Here is a 15,045-nt window from a genome sequence, read left to right as displayed (position 1 = left end):
TATTGGGAGCTCCAACGTTAGGTGGGTGATGGAGCCCCTTAGGGAAATAGTGTACAGGGCTGCAAATAAGTCCAACGTGCACTCGGTTTGTCTGCCGGGGGGCCTCAGCCAAGATGTGGAGGTGTCCTTGCCTGTCGCTATCGAGCGTACGGGATGCAGTCATCTGCAAGTAGTTGCTCACATCGGCACCAATGATGCCTGCTGCTTGGGTTCTGAGGCGATCCTCAGTTCGTATGGGTGGCTGGCGGATTTGGTGAAGACCGCTGGCCTCGAACGCAGGGTGCAAGCAGAGCTCTCTATTTGCAGCATCGTTCCCAGAGTGGATCGGCGTCCTTTGGTTTGGAGCTGAGTGGAGGGTCTCAACCAGAGGCTTCGTCAACGCTGTGACGGTCTTGGCTGCAGATTTCTAGACTTGCGCTATTGTGTGGGGAATTGTAAGACGCCCCTAGATAGGTCAGGGGTGCACTACACAAAGGAAGTGGTTACTCGGGTAGCAGAGTACTTGTGGCGTGCACATGGGGATTTTTTAGGCTAGGCAGTAGTGCGAGGTGTCCTGATGAACACTCGCCAGTCGACATGCAGGCAGGGAAATCAGGACATGCTCAGTGTAAAGACACTTCGGCTATCAGGATATTAGCAGTAAATTTTAAGAGTGTTCGGAATAAAGTTCCTGAATTTACTGCCCTCCAGGAAGCGTGTGACACACAAATTATTCTCGGGACTGAGACCTGGCTGAACCCTGAGATAGGAAGTTCTGAGATATTTAGTGAGGGTTGGAACGTGTATTGGAAAGACAGATTAGACACCTTAGGAGGTGGTCTGTTTATTACAGTTGACAAAAATATTGTGTCTACTGAGGTCGAAGAAGAGTGTGATTGTGAAGTTATCTGGACACGTTTAACAGGACTAGGGGAAATAAAGTTAATTGTGGGGCATTGTTACCGGCCACCAGGTTCCACCATGACAGCTCTGGAATTATTCAAAGGAGTCTACATTCTGTATTGCAGAAGTACCCGGATTATGCTATATTAGTCGGAGGCGACTTCAACCTACCTAGTATAGACTGGGATGTCTATGGATTCATTACAGGTGGTACAGACAAGCTGTCGTGTGAATTACTTTTGAACACATTATCCGAAAACTGTCTTGAGCAGCTAAATCGAACAGATCAGACCTCATTGACGGTGTCAGTGTTGAGACAGGGATTAGTGATCATGATTTAGTCATTACGACTATGATTACGAAAGTTAAAAAGTCGGTCAAGAAGGCTAGGAGAGTATTCTTACTAGAAAGAGCAGATAAGCAGTTGTTAGCACCCCACTTAGTAAATGAATCGACTTCATTTACTTCCGGTACGATGGACGTGGAAGAATTATGGGCAAATTTTAAACACATTGTAAATCACACACTGGACAAGTATGTGCCGAAAAAGTGGGTTATGGATGGAAAAGACCCACTGTGGTTTAACAGCGCAATTCGGAGAATGCTCAGGAAGCAAAGGCAGATGAACTCACGGTACAAGAAAGATCGGGAGAATGAGGACAGGCAAAAGTTAGTAGAGATTCGTGCTGCTGTAAAAAGAATGATGCGTGAAGCATTCAACCACTTCCACCGTCATACCTTAGCAAAAGATCTTGCTGAAAACCCAAGGAAATTCTGGTCTTACGTAAAATCAGTAAGCGGGTCGAAGGCTTCCATCCATTCACTCACTGATCAGTCTGGCCTGGCAATGGAAGACAGAAAAACAAAAGCTGAAATTTTAAATTTAGCATTTGAGAAATCTTTAACGCAGGAGGATCGTACAAACATACCACCATTGGAGTCTCGTACAGATTCCCATATGGAGGACTTGTGATAGACATCCCTGCGGTTGTGAAGCAGCTGAATGGGTTGAAAATAAATAAATTGCCAGGTCCTGATGGGATTCCAATTTGGTTTTACAGAGAGTACTCTACTGCATTGGCTCCTTACTTAGCTTGCATTTATTGCGAATCTCTTGCCCAACGTAAAGTCCTGAGCGACTGGAAAAAAGCGCAGGTGACACCTGTATATAAGAAGGGTAGAAGGACAGATCCTCAAAATTACAGACTAATATCCTTAACTTCGGTTTGTTGCAGGATTCTCGAACATATTCTCAGTTCGAATATAATGAATTTCCTTGAGACAGAGAAGTTTCTGTCCATGCTTTAGGAAGCATCGCTCCTGTGAAACGCAACTCACCCTTTTTTCACATGATATCTTGCGAACCGTGGATGAAGGGTATCAGACGGATGCCATATTCCTTGACTTCTGGAAAGCGTTTGACTCGGTGCCCCACTGCAGACTCCTAACTAAGGTACGAGCATATGGGATAGGTTCTCAAGTATGTGAGTGGCTCGAAGACTTCTTTCTGTTTGCTGGTGATGCTGTGATGTACGGGAAGGTGTCATCGTTGAGTGACTGTAGGAGGATACAAGATGACTTGGAGAGGATTTGTGATTGGTGTAAAGAATGGCAGCTAACTCTAAATATAGATAAATGTAAATTAATGCAGATGAATAGGGAAAAGAATCCCGTAATGTTTGAATACTCCATTAGTAGTCACGTCACGTCGATTAAATATTTGGGCGTAACATTGCAGAGCAATATGAAGTGGGACAAGCATGTAATGGCAGTTGTGGGGAAGGCAGATAGTCGTCTTCGGTTCATTGGTAGAATTTTGGGAAGAGGTGGTTCATCTGTAAAGGAGACCGCTTATAAAACACTAATACGACCTATTCTTGAGCACTGCTCGAGCGTTTGAGATCCCTATCAGGTCAGATTGAGGAAGGACATAGAAGCAATTCAGAGGTGGACTGCTAGATTTGTTACTGGTAGGTTTGATCATCACGCGAGTGTTACAGAAATGCTTGAGGAACTCAGGTGGGAGTCTCTGGAGGAAAGGAGGCATTCTTTTCGTGAATCGCTACTTAGGAAATTTAGAGAACCAGCATTTGAGGCTGACTGCAGTACAATTTTACTGCCGCCAACTTATATTTCGCGGAAAGACCACAAAGATAAGATAAGAGAGATTAGGGCTCATGCAGAGGCATATAGGCAGTCATTTTTCCCTTGTTCTGTTTGGGAGTGGAACAAGGAGAGAAGATGCTAGTTGTGGTACAAGGTACCCTCCGCCACGCACCGTATGGTGGATTGCGGAGTATGTAGATGTAGATGTAATTGATTCTACTTTTTACATGAGGCATAACATGATCTTCCCACAAACAACCAACATTCAAATGCAATTTCTGAGTGAGAAGCCATTATGTAAACTTTCGTCAAACACAGAATGTTGATGGTATTATTCCTACCTACTTTGTGCAGCAGGAATGCAAATCATTTTAATTTCTAAGCTTACTGTATACTTTTGCCAACCTGACTGTTGGTTGCATGCCACCTTTGTGGTCACTGAACACATCCACAAAAATAATCCTGTGAAATATGATATTGCCATCTCCATAGTGCTGAAGTTTTTAGTGGCCAACAGTGTACTTTACTGTTTGATGTCTGTGCAAAAGACTCCTAAAGCTCACTGAACATGGTCTCAGCAAATAAATAAAAGCAGAATTTCTCACTTTACTAATGTATAACATATAATGTAAACTATTATTTGAATAATGATGTATACTTTTGTTTTAAGCTTTTTATATGTAAACATATATATAGAAGTAATTTAATATTGAATCATTCATGAGAAAACTGTGTGCTTGACTAAGATCCAGATGTGAAGTACTATACAAATTCCATTATCTGCAGCTTCTTTGACTTTTGTGCCAACTCAGCTACTAAATATCTGATGTCATATCACTGTGGCAGTCTTCTTGGTGATTCTATTGTAGTCAAGGGTCACAGTGTATGTTCAGTAGTTTGGTTTCTTAAATGACTTTCCCCTCAACATTAATTCACACTCAGTTTTATTTGTGGATGATACTTCTGCCCTTGTTGAAAGCAGTGACTTGGAACAAATTCCCTCAACTGTCACAAATCTATTGAATAGCTTAGAAATCAAGTACTAACTAAATGGATTTGTCAGAGTATGATGACTTAAATGAATACACTAGGATTCCACTTGTAGAGATAAGCACTTTAATGATCAGCTTGATATCATTATACGTAAACACACAGTCACTCCAGTTCAAAAGTTTGCAATGGACTGAAGGCTCATGTGCTATCTGTCACCAACCTCAAAGATGGCAGTCCGAAGATAGGTCACTCGACCAATTGCATGCTGCCACAGATTGAAACTGAATTTTGGAAAAACACGTTTACTGTTGTTTAAAACTAAAACTTCTGAGGCAAATGAAACCCACATTAATCATAGAAACCAAGAACTGAAAAAAGCAGGCTGTGTTAAGTTTTTAGGAATGCCTCTGGACCCAAATTTATCCAGGACTTCACATATGAAGTAATTAGCAAATAAATCAAGCAGTCTGACCTGTGCAATGAAGATTCTGTCATATTCAACTAGCATGGAGGCAAGAAAAGTAGTTTACCACAGCTGGTTTGAGTTGGTTGTCAAGTATGGCCTTATTTTTTGGGGTAACACAAGCAAAATGATTAGAATATTAAAATTACAAAAGCCTGTTGTTCAAAAGATGTGTAACACAAAAGCAAGAAAATCATGTTGCCCACTGTTATAAATATAAAAACGTTAAGTGCCCCTGTTTGTACGGTTGTAAACATTATCTTTGTGTACAGTAACCCTAACTTATTCATAGATAATAATTTTAAACATCAATGCAGCACTAGGAATGAGGGGAATATCATGTTTCCCACTCATGATAGATAGGGTAACTGAAACAAAAGGTACAAAAGTTGTTAGTACAGGAAATCAATAGTTCCTTAGAAGAATTATGGATCGATAATATGAAAATCTGAACAATAAAACAAATGGTTGTTAATTAAACTTAGTAGTTTTATGTCAGATAAATGACTGTAATAATTATGTTTTTTATATTAGTGCTATTGTTATGTGTTGTTTCTGTAATGCATTGAAATTGTAATTGCAGTGTTCACAAGTCCCCTGTACATTAAATCAATGATTTAACTTTGTATGTCATGATACAGTAAAAATTCAGATTCTGATTCATTAGGAAACATTTGAGAGAATATTCCCAGTGCTTATGGATCTTTGTCCCCCCCTCCTTTAGACGAGTAGTCAGTGCAGCTGACTGCAATGCTGCAAACATGGCTTTGATTCACTGCTGGGTTAGATACATCTGCTTGGGAATTGGCTATTGTATTGTACTCATCATCATTTCATCACCATTAATGTGCAAGTTGCTGAAATAGTGTCAAATAGAAAGACTTGCAGCAGGTGGCTGAATGGCCCCAGATGGGGCCTCCTGGCCAAAAATGGCATACCATAATTTTGTTTCATGATTCACTTATATATCATTTTTCTTTTATGATCTGAACATAACTAATCAATATGTTTTATTCATTCCCAGATAAATCATTTACTTGTACTATACATTTTATATCTAAATCTCTGAAGGTCCTTGCATCTAAAAACAAGTTGACAGTGGCTGCTGCAGTATGACATGGAAACCTTGTTTGTAATATTTCTGTGGGAAACAATCCATAGGTGCACATTGACAACTTTAGGTATGCTAGATTAGTACAGCCTGACAGAAAATAAACATACAAGACCTCACAATTAATCTCCAGTTAAGCTGGCATGAACTTATTAATACTCTCTCCAATTAGCTGGTGAAAGTAAATATATTTCCTACTGATGGCCTCTTAATGTTCAGTACTATAAATTTGCATGTTTACAGACCCACTACCAAAACATGCAATCCAAAGAGTTGTTCAGCACAATATTTGCTAACTTGTAGGACTTGGGTCTCCATTTTTTTTTTACATTAAGTAACTCTCCTTTTTGTTTTACAGTTGGCTATTCAAATGAATGTATTATATTTGTTGTGTCATCTGAAGCAGTAAAATTGAGCAAAATTTGTATTTCATATTATAAGTTGGTAAAAATTATCTTTTCTCGTTTCAGCTGCCATCAGTAAATTCTATACATCCAAAATTGGATGTAGTTATCTTTTTCCACCCAGGTGCATTCATGTTTGGAGGTGGTGACTGGTATGGACCACACTACATAATGGACCGCAGTGTAGTGTTAGTGACAGTAAATTACAGGCTTAATGTACTTGGCAAGTATGATATAATAATAATGGTAATAATAAAACCTTTTCAAAATACAGAATAATAATTCATATTTAATGAATGTTAAATGAAGTGTCTCTAAAAACAAATCAGCTGAAAGTTTACTGGATTTTGTTCAATACAACAAGCATCCCTGTTGCATCATTGCCTTTTATCTAAGTGGGACCAGTTTAATTAGTCTCAGCTAGTCATACTGGGCATGGTGTCACAGTTATTACAACAGTGGTCTAACATTCATGAGAGGTAAGGTCTAAATACCTATCTGGCCATCCAGATTTAGAATTTAAGGTGGAGGCCAGGATGATTCCTAGGACAAGGTCACAGCCTGTTTCTTGTGCCATCCTTCTCCCATATGAGCGTATGTTCCCATCTCTATCAAGTCTACATCAACAGAAAATTAAACTCTGAACTTCATCCTTTCCTAACAAACAGTCACAAGAATAAATCCAGAGTACAAAAATATTTAGCATTGAAAGGAACCTGGCCACTGTTTTCACAGCATAACAGCCATCCATTATGCACCTAGGACCAAAATCACTCAGACATGTATAAGACAGAAACTGAAAAGACAAAAAAGACTCACTGCATGTAGAATAACTCTTAAAATCTGTCTAAATGAGACATTATACTTGGCGAATATAATGACATACAACCACTGCATGTAACAAAACGTACTTATTATGATACACTGATACAAGTCATAATCCACTAAAGTTCTCAATGGACTGAGTCAAAGATGATATCTGTCAGCTTTGTGGGAGTTTAGGCAGACTCTTGGTAGGCAATCTGCTATTGATAGTCACCACAGAGATCGCAGATCGCTCCACCCCCCCCCCCCCCCCCCCCCTGCCCCAGCCACCATCCATGTGGCACTAGGAAGCATGGGGAAGGAAACAAAGGACAGGCACTGTGGTCAATAGGATGGAGTGGTGGCTGGTCAGTGTTGGGCTAGGAGCTGTGTAAGAGTGCATCACCAGTCATGTCATGGCAGGCCCATGAGGGAGATGCGGCTGGACCATTTCTTAAGACCAGAGGCAGGGTGAAGCCACAGATTCTGGACATCACTTAGTCTCATAGCTAGTGAGGAAGATGCAAAGGTTGGCCTGCCCAAGAGAGAGGGATCATCAGGTCCTGTGCTGTAGAGGCAGAGTGCATGAAGAGCAGGATAGTAATAGAGAGTGGGCCATTGTCAACGGAAGCTGTAATGTTGGCCTCGTCACATCATGTGGAAGCTGGAAGGAATGGGGAAGAGTGATGTGGGCAGTTACTGAATTGTTGAGCAGATTTGGAGGAGCATCGAGAATGAAAAGAGTGCTGTCTTGGTGTTGGAGAGAGTGATCCTCAAAGCAAAATGCAGAGATATCAACCATGAAGTTGGCAAAACTGGGAGAAGAGTGGGGTGACAATTGTAAAGAAGTCAGACAGGGAGAGGGCATGTGATCCTGCAGGAGTCATCACTTGGAGCACTGACATTGCTGCATTTGTAGGGAAAGGAGAACTCGAAAGGCAACTGGTCAGTGCACATGGGGGAACAAACATTCTGGGGTGACATCTCAGAATCGAAATCAATAGAGGGTCCTTGTCAAGGGCCCAATTGGGTTTAACTTCATTAAGTGACAAGGTCTGTTGTTTCCCATTGAGATAAATGTCTAAACTTTAATTTCCGCACTGAAGTGCACTGTGCAGGCCAGAGTGATGAAGTTATAATGCTGCCCAGACAGTGTCATCTCGGAACATAATGAACTTGCAGTGTTCTACATCTTTGTGTATGACCACTTGCACTACAGTGTGTGTGCACAGAGCCAGAGTGCGGATGTTGGTAACGTATGGGCAAAAGCACTCAACTAAGACAGAGAGCTCAGGAGGGGAGTGAGGGCTAGGAATCTTCGACAATATTTTGGCTAAGAAAGAGTCAAGGTCATCTTTAAAGGCAGTGTGGATGCCGAGTAACATCCTCAAAAGGGCCTCTGACCAGGATCGTGATAGATATGTGAGAACCACTTTAAATATGCAGTGCCAATGTTTGACCATTCTAATTGCTGTGTGAGTGGAGCACAGTCATGTGGAACTTGTTGACACTGTACAGGGCAGATAATCTGGTAAAGAAGAATGACTCAAACTGTCTCCCTTGTTAGGCCGTGATATAAGAGGGACAGCTGAAGCAGAAGAGCCATGTAATGATAAGGGCTCATGCGACCCAACTGGCAGATATTCTGAGAGGGGAACAGCCACCACCCACCTGCTGGTATGATCGATGAATGATAGTATGTACCTAAAACGTTCCAAGGGACCCACAAGGTCAAGGTGTATGTGACAGAACCATCCTTTCAGTAGTCTGAATTGTGCTAGAGAGAGTTGAGCGTGACAACCAACCTTGCTGTACTGTCAAGGTGAGCAGATGTGTGTCCAAGGGCAATAGGTATTTTTTACTCCAGGGCAGATGAAACATTCTGTCATGAGGCATGCGGTAGCCTTAATTACTCAGTGTTCCAGGTCTCAAATGTCCAAAAAATCCTTATGTTAGAGGGAGTCCATGACCAAGGAACGGAGAATGCCTATAGAGGTATTGCACATCACTGGACGTGAAGAACCAGGAAGACATTGGGATTCCACTGCCAATGGAAAGTGGTGCTTTGTTGCAGATTTTGAATGTGCAAGTCTTCTGTGCCCAGCCACACTAATACATCCAAGTCCAAGGTAGAAGATGTGGCATGCTCACATGGCATGTAACCTGTGACAATATTATCACCCCCCTGATGTAGTGGACATTTGTGTTTCATTGACTAATGAAGTCCATAAGATGAAAACATCAGTAGGGAAGATCATTGGCAGGGTTGCAGAGTGCATCTTTGAGCAATTTGTGATTGGTGTAGATTGTGACTTCATGACCTTTGATGTCCGCACAGAAATATCACGCAGCCTCATAGATCATGAGACATTCCCCATCGAACCCTGACCAGTTGTGTTGGGAAGGGGAGAGTTACTTTGAGAAAAAATGGAGAGGTTGGTTGTATTGCCAACATGCTGCTGAAGAATGGTACCAGTCAATGATTCACTTGTGTTGGTCATGATAGAGATGCAAGCACCAGTAAGTGGATGCCTGAGTGTAATGGCATTCGTGGGGGCAGTCTTGAGAGCATCGAATGGGCGGATCATTTTGTCGAACCATTTCACTTTGCACGCCACAGAAGTGTTCTTGCCTGCCAAGGCATTCATCAATGAGACTTGGAGAGAAGTAGCTTGAGGTATATGGGACCATAAAAAATTTAGCATTCTGAGGAATCATTGCAGAATGCAGTAGGTCTGTGATGATAATTGATAAATGCAACACAGTCTGATGTCAGATGGTTTTCCTCAGTGGACATGGTGTGTCCAAGGAAGTTAACACTACTGTGCAACAATCATGATTTGTTGTGGTCAATCTCCACACCATGGTTGGGGAGGCCTTTAAAGGCATGCATTAAGTGTTGCTCATTCTTCTCAGCAATGGTGGACTAGATGAGAATGTCATCAAGGTAGGCATAGCAAAAAGGTATGGAAAAAGGTACAGAGTCAGTAAATCATTGCCACATCCGAGCAGCTTTCTTGAGATCACATGGTAAAAAGGAGCATTCAAACAAGCCTAATTGTGTAATGATAGCTGTTTATGGTATGTCATCTTTGTACTTAGGGATCTGATGTATTGTGTACAACTTCGTACACAATGGTAAGGAGAGGTGGGCTTCAGAGTGGTGCAGCAGCTGTCATGGTAGGAAAACTGGACAGGTGAAGAAATGATTAGTGAACATGTAAACACTGTAAATAGAAGTTTTACTTAACTTGTAGCTTTTTAGAAGCCTTGAAAAGAAACTTTACAAAAGAACACAGTAATAAACTGAAGCTACTACAAAAATCAAACTGAAGAGTGTCATGCAGAGTGATACTCCCGCTACAAATGCATAAGCAAACTGTCAACTTGGTAAGTAAGACAGAAGGATGTGACTAAGACTGGGCTGTGTAGCTGCCACCAGCCATCCTATATCACGATAGCAGAGGGTACTCATAGTTGGAGCCACTGAAAGTGTGGCTGAGCAGGTGTGCATCATTGGATTCACATGGACCCATGCGACCACAGGCACCCTTGCGACCACTAGCAGCATCTGCTGGAAATGTGCATTTCTGTTACCAACTGTGAGATGCCAGTGAGGGTGGTATCGATCTATGATACTAAATGACGATACACTTGTCAATCACGCTAAAAATCCTGTACCAATGAACAGCTGAGCAATGTCTTGACTGTGAGGAATAGATTAGTAGTCTATAATTGTGTTGAGCTTGTGATAGTCCATGCATGACCATCACAATCTTTCTTAGGAACTAGGTGACGGATGACAATCAGTTGCTATTCGATGGACGTATGAATCCAGCATTCCTTCACATGATGAAGCTTCTTAGAATTTAGGTTTTGGGCCTTGTAATGGGCCAGACAGTCTTCTGTAATTGATAACCTATCGCAGATACCATTTGTGATTGCAGTTTGAGTATGTGGGGGGCACCAAGCATATTTACTTGAGATGGAAGTGCCTGATCACACAAAACATTGATATTTTGTGTGTCACTGACCTGAGTTGTATGAAGCATGGTTGGGAGAGAGGGAGTGGAGGGCATGGAAACACGAAACAGCATCGAAGCAATGATGTTGTTGACCATGCGAAGAGCATCTGTCATGTTGGCTGACAGATTGGACACCATCTGATGTAGGATGTTGTTGAAACAGAGGATGTCAATCTCACAGCACTGAGTCACAAGCTCAGCTAGTGAGTTGACAAGGTTAGCTGTCTAACAGGAGCATTCAGAGGTTGTACAAAGAAGAGGATTGTACTGAACCAGAGGTGGGAGGTGGTGGTGGGAGGGGGGGGGGGGGTGTGAAGGAGCCAGGAAAGTGTGTGCTGGTTGCATATGGAGTAAGATGACCAAATGCAGTTTGGGAGAGAGACCAAAATGTGTATGGAACTTGATCTGAAGGACCAGGCTTTCCACATTAGCAAAATGGAAGAACTAAAGGAATTGTAGCTTGGACCTAAACTATAGCTGGAGGTCAGCAGCATTATAGACAGTAATGTCAAAGTTTTTGGCAGCATGAAGAACTAACATCATAGGGAGAAGTCTCAAAGGAGTGCAGGAGGGGGAATGACACTGGCATCTGCTCCAGTGTCAACCAGAAATGTGAGGTTGCTGGTGGAGTCTGAGACATTGAGTCTGCCACTGTCAGGAGCTGTCACATGGTACCAGCACATGGGATTTGCAGGATCCAGAGTGGACTGTGATGTGTGCCTCCAGACAAGCTGCATTTCAGGTCAGCCAGGAGGATGAAGGGGGGAGCAGGAGGTGCCAGCAGCAATCCACCAGGTAGCAGAGAGGTAACTTGTTGAACTGCAACAGGTCACGCATGACCTTTACCAGCCAGGTATAGAGGTGACGGGCAGGAAGCAGGAGAGCTGTTACCAACTTTGGAGCAAAGGCAATGAGCCAGCCATAGGGAAAAGCTGTTGGTGGTGGATGATACTATACACGTGAGCCACCAGTTGTAGGTCAGCTCGAAGTTTGATAAGCCACAGTGCCCACAAGATGACATCAGGCATGTTGTCCAAACGAACACACACTCAAATGTTCTTCCGCAGCTGTGGAGGTGTTATGTCTCAAAGCTGTACCTCATGGATGATGTTATCTATCACCTCTGAAGAAGGCGCAACAGGCATTCAGTAAGAAGAGCCCAATGTGATGTGTTTAGGTTGAGTAGATGGGTTAAGAATCAAATAACTAATAACATCTGTATGATCACGGAAATGGCTGATAAGTCAAATAAAATGAACATCTTCGTTAATTATTCCATGAATGTCCAAGATGTTGTCCACCAAGGCAAACCATGTTTTTGGGTTCTTTTTCTGCAACTGGAGCATCTGGCTGCAGGAATGTGCTACAATGGAACAGGGTAGAGTAGCAGATGAGGTAGGCAGAGGATGTGGTGTGTCACCTGAGACTTGTGTCAGAGATGATATCTCTGGGTTTCACAGCAGTAAGCACACCTTTTATAGTCAATCCACTGTTGGTAGTAACCAAAAATCATATAATTCCAACTAGGTTTACTTTTATATGAGGAAACATTATTACACTTCTTAGAAATTTATGTGACATTAATCAAAATGCATGAAATTTCTTAGTGTTAAGACTTCTCAAAAGTAAAAGTAGATCAATAGAGCATGTAATACTATATTTAAAAAAGTTGATCTTCCTTTCTTCTTAGTATATTTTATCAAGCCAATAGGCATTAAAGAATGTTGACATATTGATGAAAATTTTCTGTTTTGCTTTCTGATAATTATAGCTTTCTAAATATAAAAATAACCACTAAATATAAAAATAATCCTCATTAGCAGCTTGTATATTTTTCCAAAATTCAGAGTGTGAAGCCATATTCTGAAAACCTCTTTGATAGACAATTTTATGAAAAGGGTAGATTTCTACTTACCGTCTAGAGATGCTGAGTCGCATATGGGCACAACTAAAAGACTGCTAAATGTGAGAATTTGGCAAAAAAGCCTTTTTCTGAATTATACAACACTCTCTCTCTCTCTCTCTCTCTCTCTCTCTCTCTCTCTCTCACACACGCACACACACACACACACACACACACAGTCTGTGGCTCTCGAGGCCAAATTGTTATAACCAGTCATTTGTAAGGAAATGGACAGCGAGTTTAAAAAAAGGTGAAATTTAGTGTTATAACAGACATAACATGTCTTTGTTTTTAATTTATGATTTATTATACAAATATGAAGAGGACCTAAATTTTTATTATTTTAATGAATGTATGGCATTTAGACTGAAATACCAGTGTAAAAATGAAAGATTAGCTGTAATGTCTACTGAGAAAAAGGAATTTCATTATCATCTTTATTAGTTGCAATTTGTTCAGTTACTTATTTATTCCCATGTCACATGACTACGAAGAGAGTATAATGGTCTACATCTGTCAAAACTTTGAAAAAAAAATTAGTAAAAACTTTGCTCTAAAATATATCTCTCATTGTCTTAACCTACAGGAAAAAACACTAGTGTACTTTCTCTTCCAAATACTTTACACAATAAATGCCTTTGGGCAATTCAGCGATAAACAGATATCCTATATAGATATCTTCAAGTATCTTCAAATTCTTAAACTTACATGTCATTATGTTTTTTTTCTTCAGTGTTCTTCATGACAAACATTATCTGTTCCAGTCTACAGTGATACACATAACCTCAATTAGAATATACTCCATATGGATTTTGGGTAGAAATTGGAGTTTTTTCATATTGCAATAAGAACTGTTAGCAAGTCATTCACAGATTTAAGTCTGAAAAAGGGAATCTCTACATGCCTTCACTAATAATAATAGTTTTTGTTGTTAATTGCAGAAATAGTATGGTTTCAGTTGCCTGAGACTGCAGATGTGTGTGCATGTTGCGTTTGCATGAGTGTGTGTGTGCATGTGTGTATGAGTGTCTGTTGTTGAGAACGGTCTTAATGGCTGAAAGCTGTAATTGTGTGAATCTATTGGTTGTGCCTATCACGACTCAGCATCTCCACTCTATGGTGAGTAGCAACTTTCCTTCTCTAATATTGTTGCATTCCGCCCTGGATTTTCCATTGTTTGAAATAGTAAATTATTTTTAAATATATTCCATAATACATGTGTTAACTTGTTACTTTTTCTGAAGTTTCTTCTTCATAGTAGTTTCTAAAAAGTATGATGCATTAATGGAGACATAATTTTCTTTAACAGGGTTTTTAAGTACTTTAGATGAAGTGCTTCCTGGCAACAATGGGTTGAAAGATCAGGTATTGGCATTGAAGTGGGTTAAGAAGAATATAGCAACATTTGGAGGAAATCCTGACAGTGTAACAATTGCAGGGACATCAGCAGGTGCATCAAGTGTGCAATATCATTTCCTGTCACCACTTTCAAAAGGTAACGAGGACAAAATTAGTTTTATTTTACTCTCACTTACAGTAAAATTTGCATATTCCATGGATCATAATTTCTATCTTTCTTTCTATGGTGATGTGGTACAATTTATTTAGTTTACTGTTGTAATACATATTCTTAGTGAGAAATATTGCAACATGGTGATCATTTCCATTTATTTTAAGCTACAGCATATTTTTAACACAGTTATCTATAATTCTTGCGCTCTCTCCCTCTGCCCCCCACCCACCCACCCTCCCTCCCTCCCTCCCTCACACACACACACACATTACAGTTTCACACATTCACAAATGATTCTGTGGTGTAGAAGGAGTGGTCAAGTAGATATGATTTGAGTTTGAAATCCATTTTTTTGTCTACAAGAAAGATTTTTATAACTGAATACCTCACTCTAAGACAGTGATGAACTGTTTAAGTTATTTGTCTTTATACTATTACATAATGAATGCTAATATATTGGTCTACTACATGGTATGACTTCATATGTGCAGTCTGTTTACATACAACAATATTATTCACTGATATGGTTTTGTGTTTCATGAAAGCAATCCGAGATTCCATAAAGTCACAGTAATAAAGAACAATTTCATAGCAGTTATGGTAATTACTATTATGTTTTTCATACAAACCACTTATAAGCACACTGCTTATGCTCACACTTAGCTTGGATGGTGTACCTTTTCTTTCTACCGGTAGAGTGGAGAGTGAGGTCACATTGGAGGTAGAATTTATGAAGTAGATTCATATGGTATGGTCAATGTGCAGCTACGATGTGTAATTAAGTTGTGATTTTTCTGTGAAGGTTGAGACATGATAATGTTTCATATGCCTAACAACATCA

At 40.5% G+C, this 15,045-nt stretch overlaps 1 protein-coding gene across 1 annotated transcript in view; it reads left to right on the top strand.

Moving 5' to 3' along the window:
- The window catches only part of LOC126198490 (esterase FE4-like), a 75,179-nt gene that overhangs the window by 46,428 nt on the left and 13,706 nt on the right, over positions 1 to 15,045 (top strand). Inside the window, exons 6-9 of the mRNA XM_049934901.1 lie at positions 3,885 to 4,027; positions 5,028 to 5,043; positions 6,026 to 6,182; positions 14,001 to 14,186. Of these exons, the coding sequence (XP_049790858.1) occupies positions 3,885 to 4,027; positions 5,028 to 5,043; positions 6,026 to 6,182; positions 14,001 to 14,186 (502 nt within the window). The remainder of the gene's footprint in view (positions 1 to 3,884; positions 4,028 to 5,027; positions 5,044 to 6,025; positions 6,183 to 14,000; positions 14,187 to 15,045) is intronic.

This window comes from Schistocerca nitens, chromosome 1 (genome assembly GCF_023898315.1).
Source record: "Schistocerca nitens isolate TAMUIC-IGC-003100 chromosome 1, iqSchNite1.1, whole genome shotgun sequence".
Taxonomy (NCBI): Eukaryota; Metazoa; Arthropoda; class Insecta; order Orthoptera; family Acrididae; genus Schistocerca; species Schistocerca nitens.
Note: the sequence above shows the minus strand (reverse complement) of the source record. Positions and strands in the feature narration are given on the sequence as shown.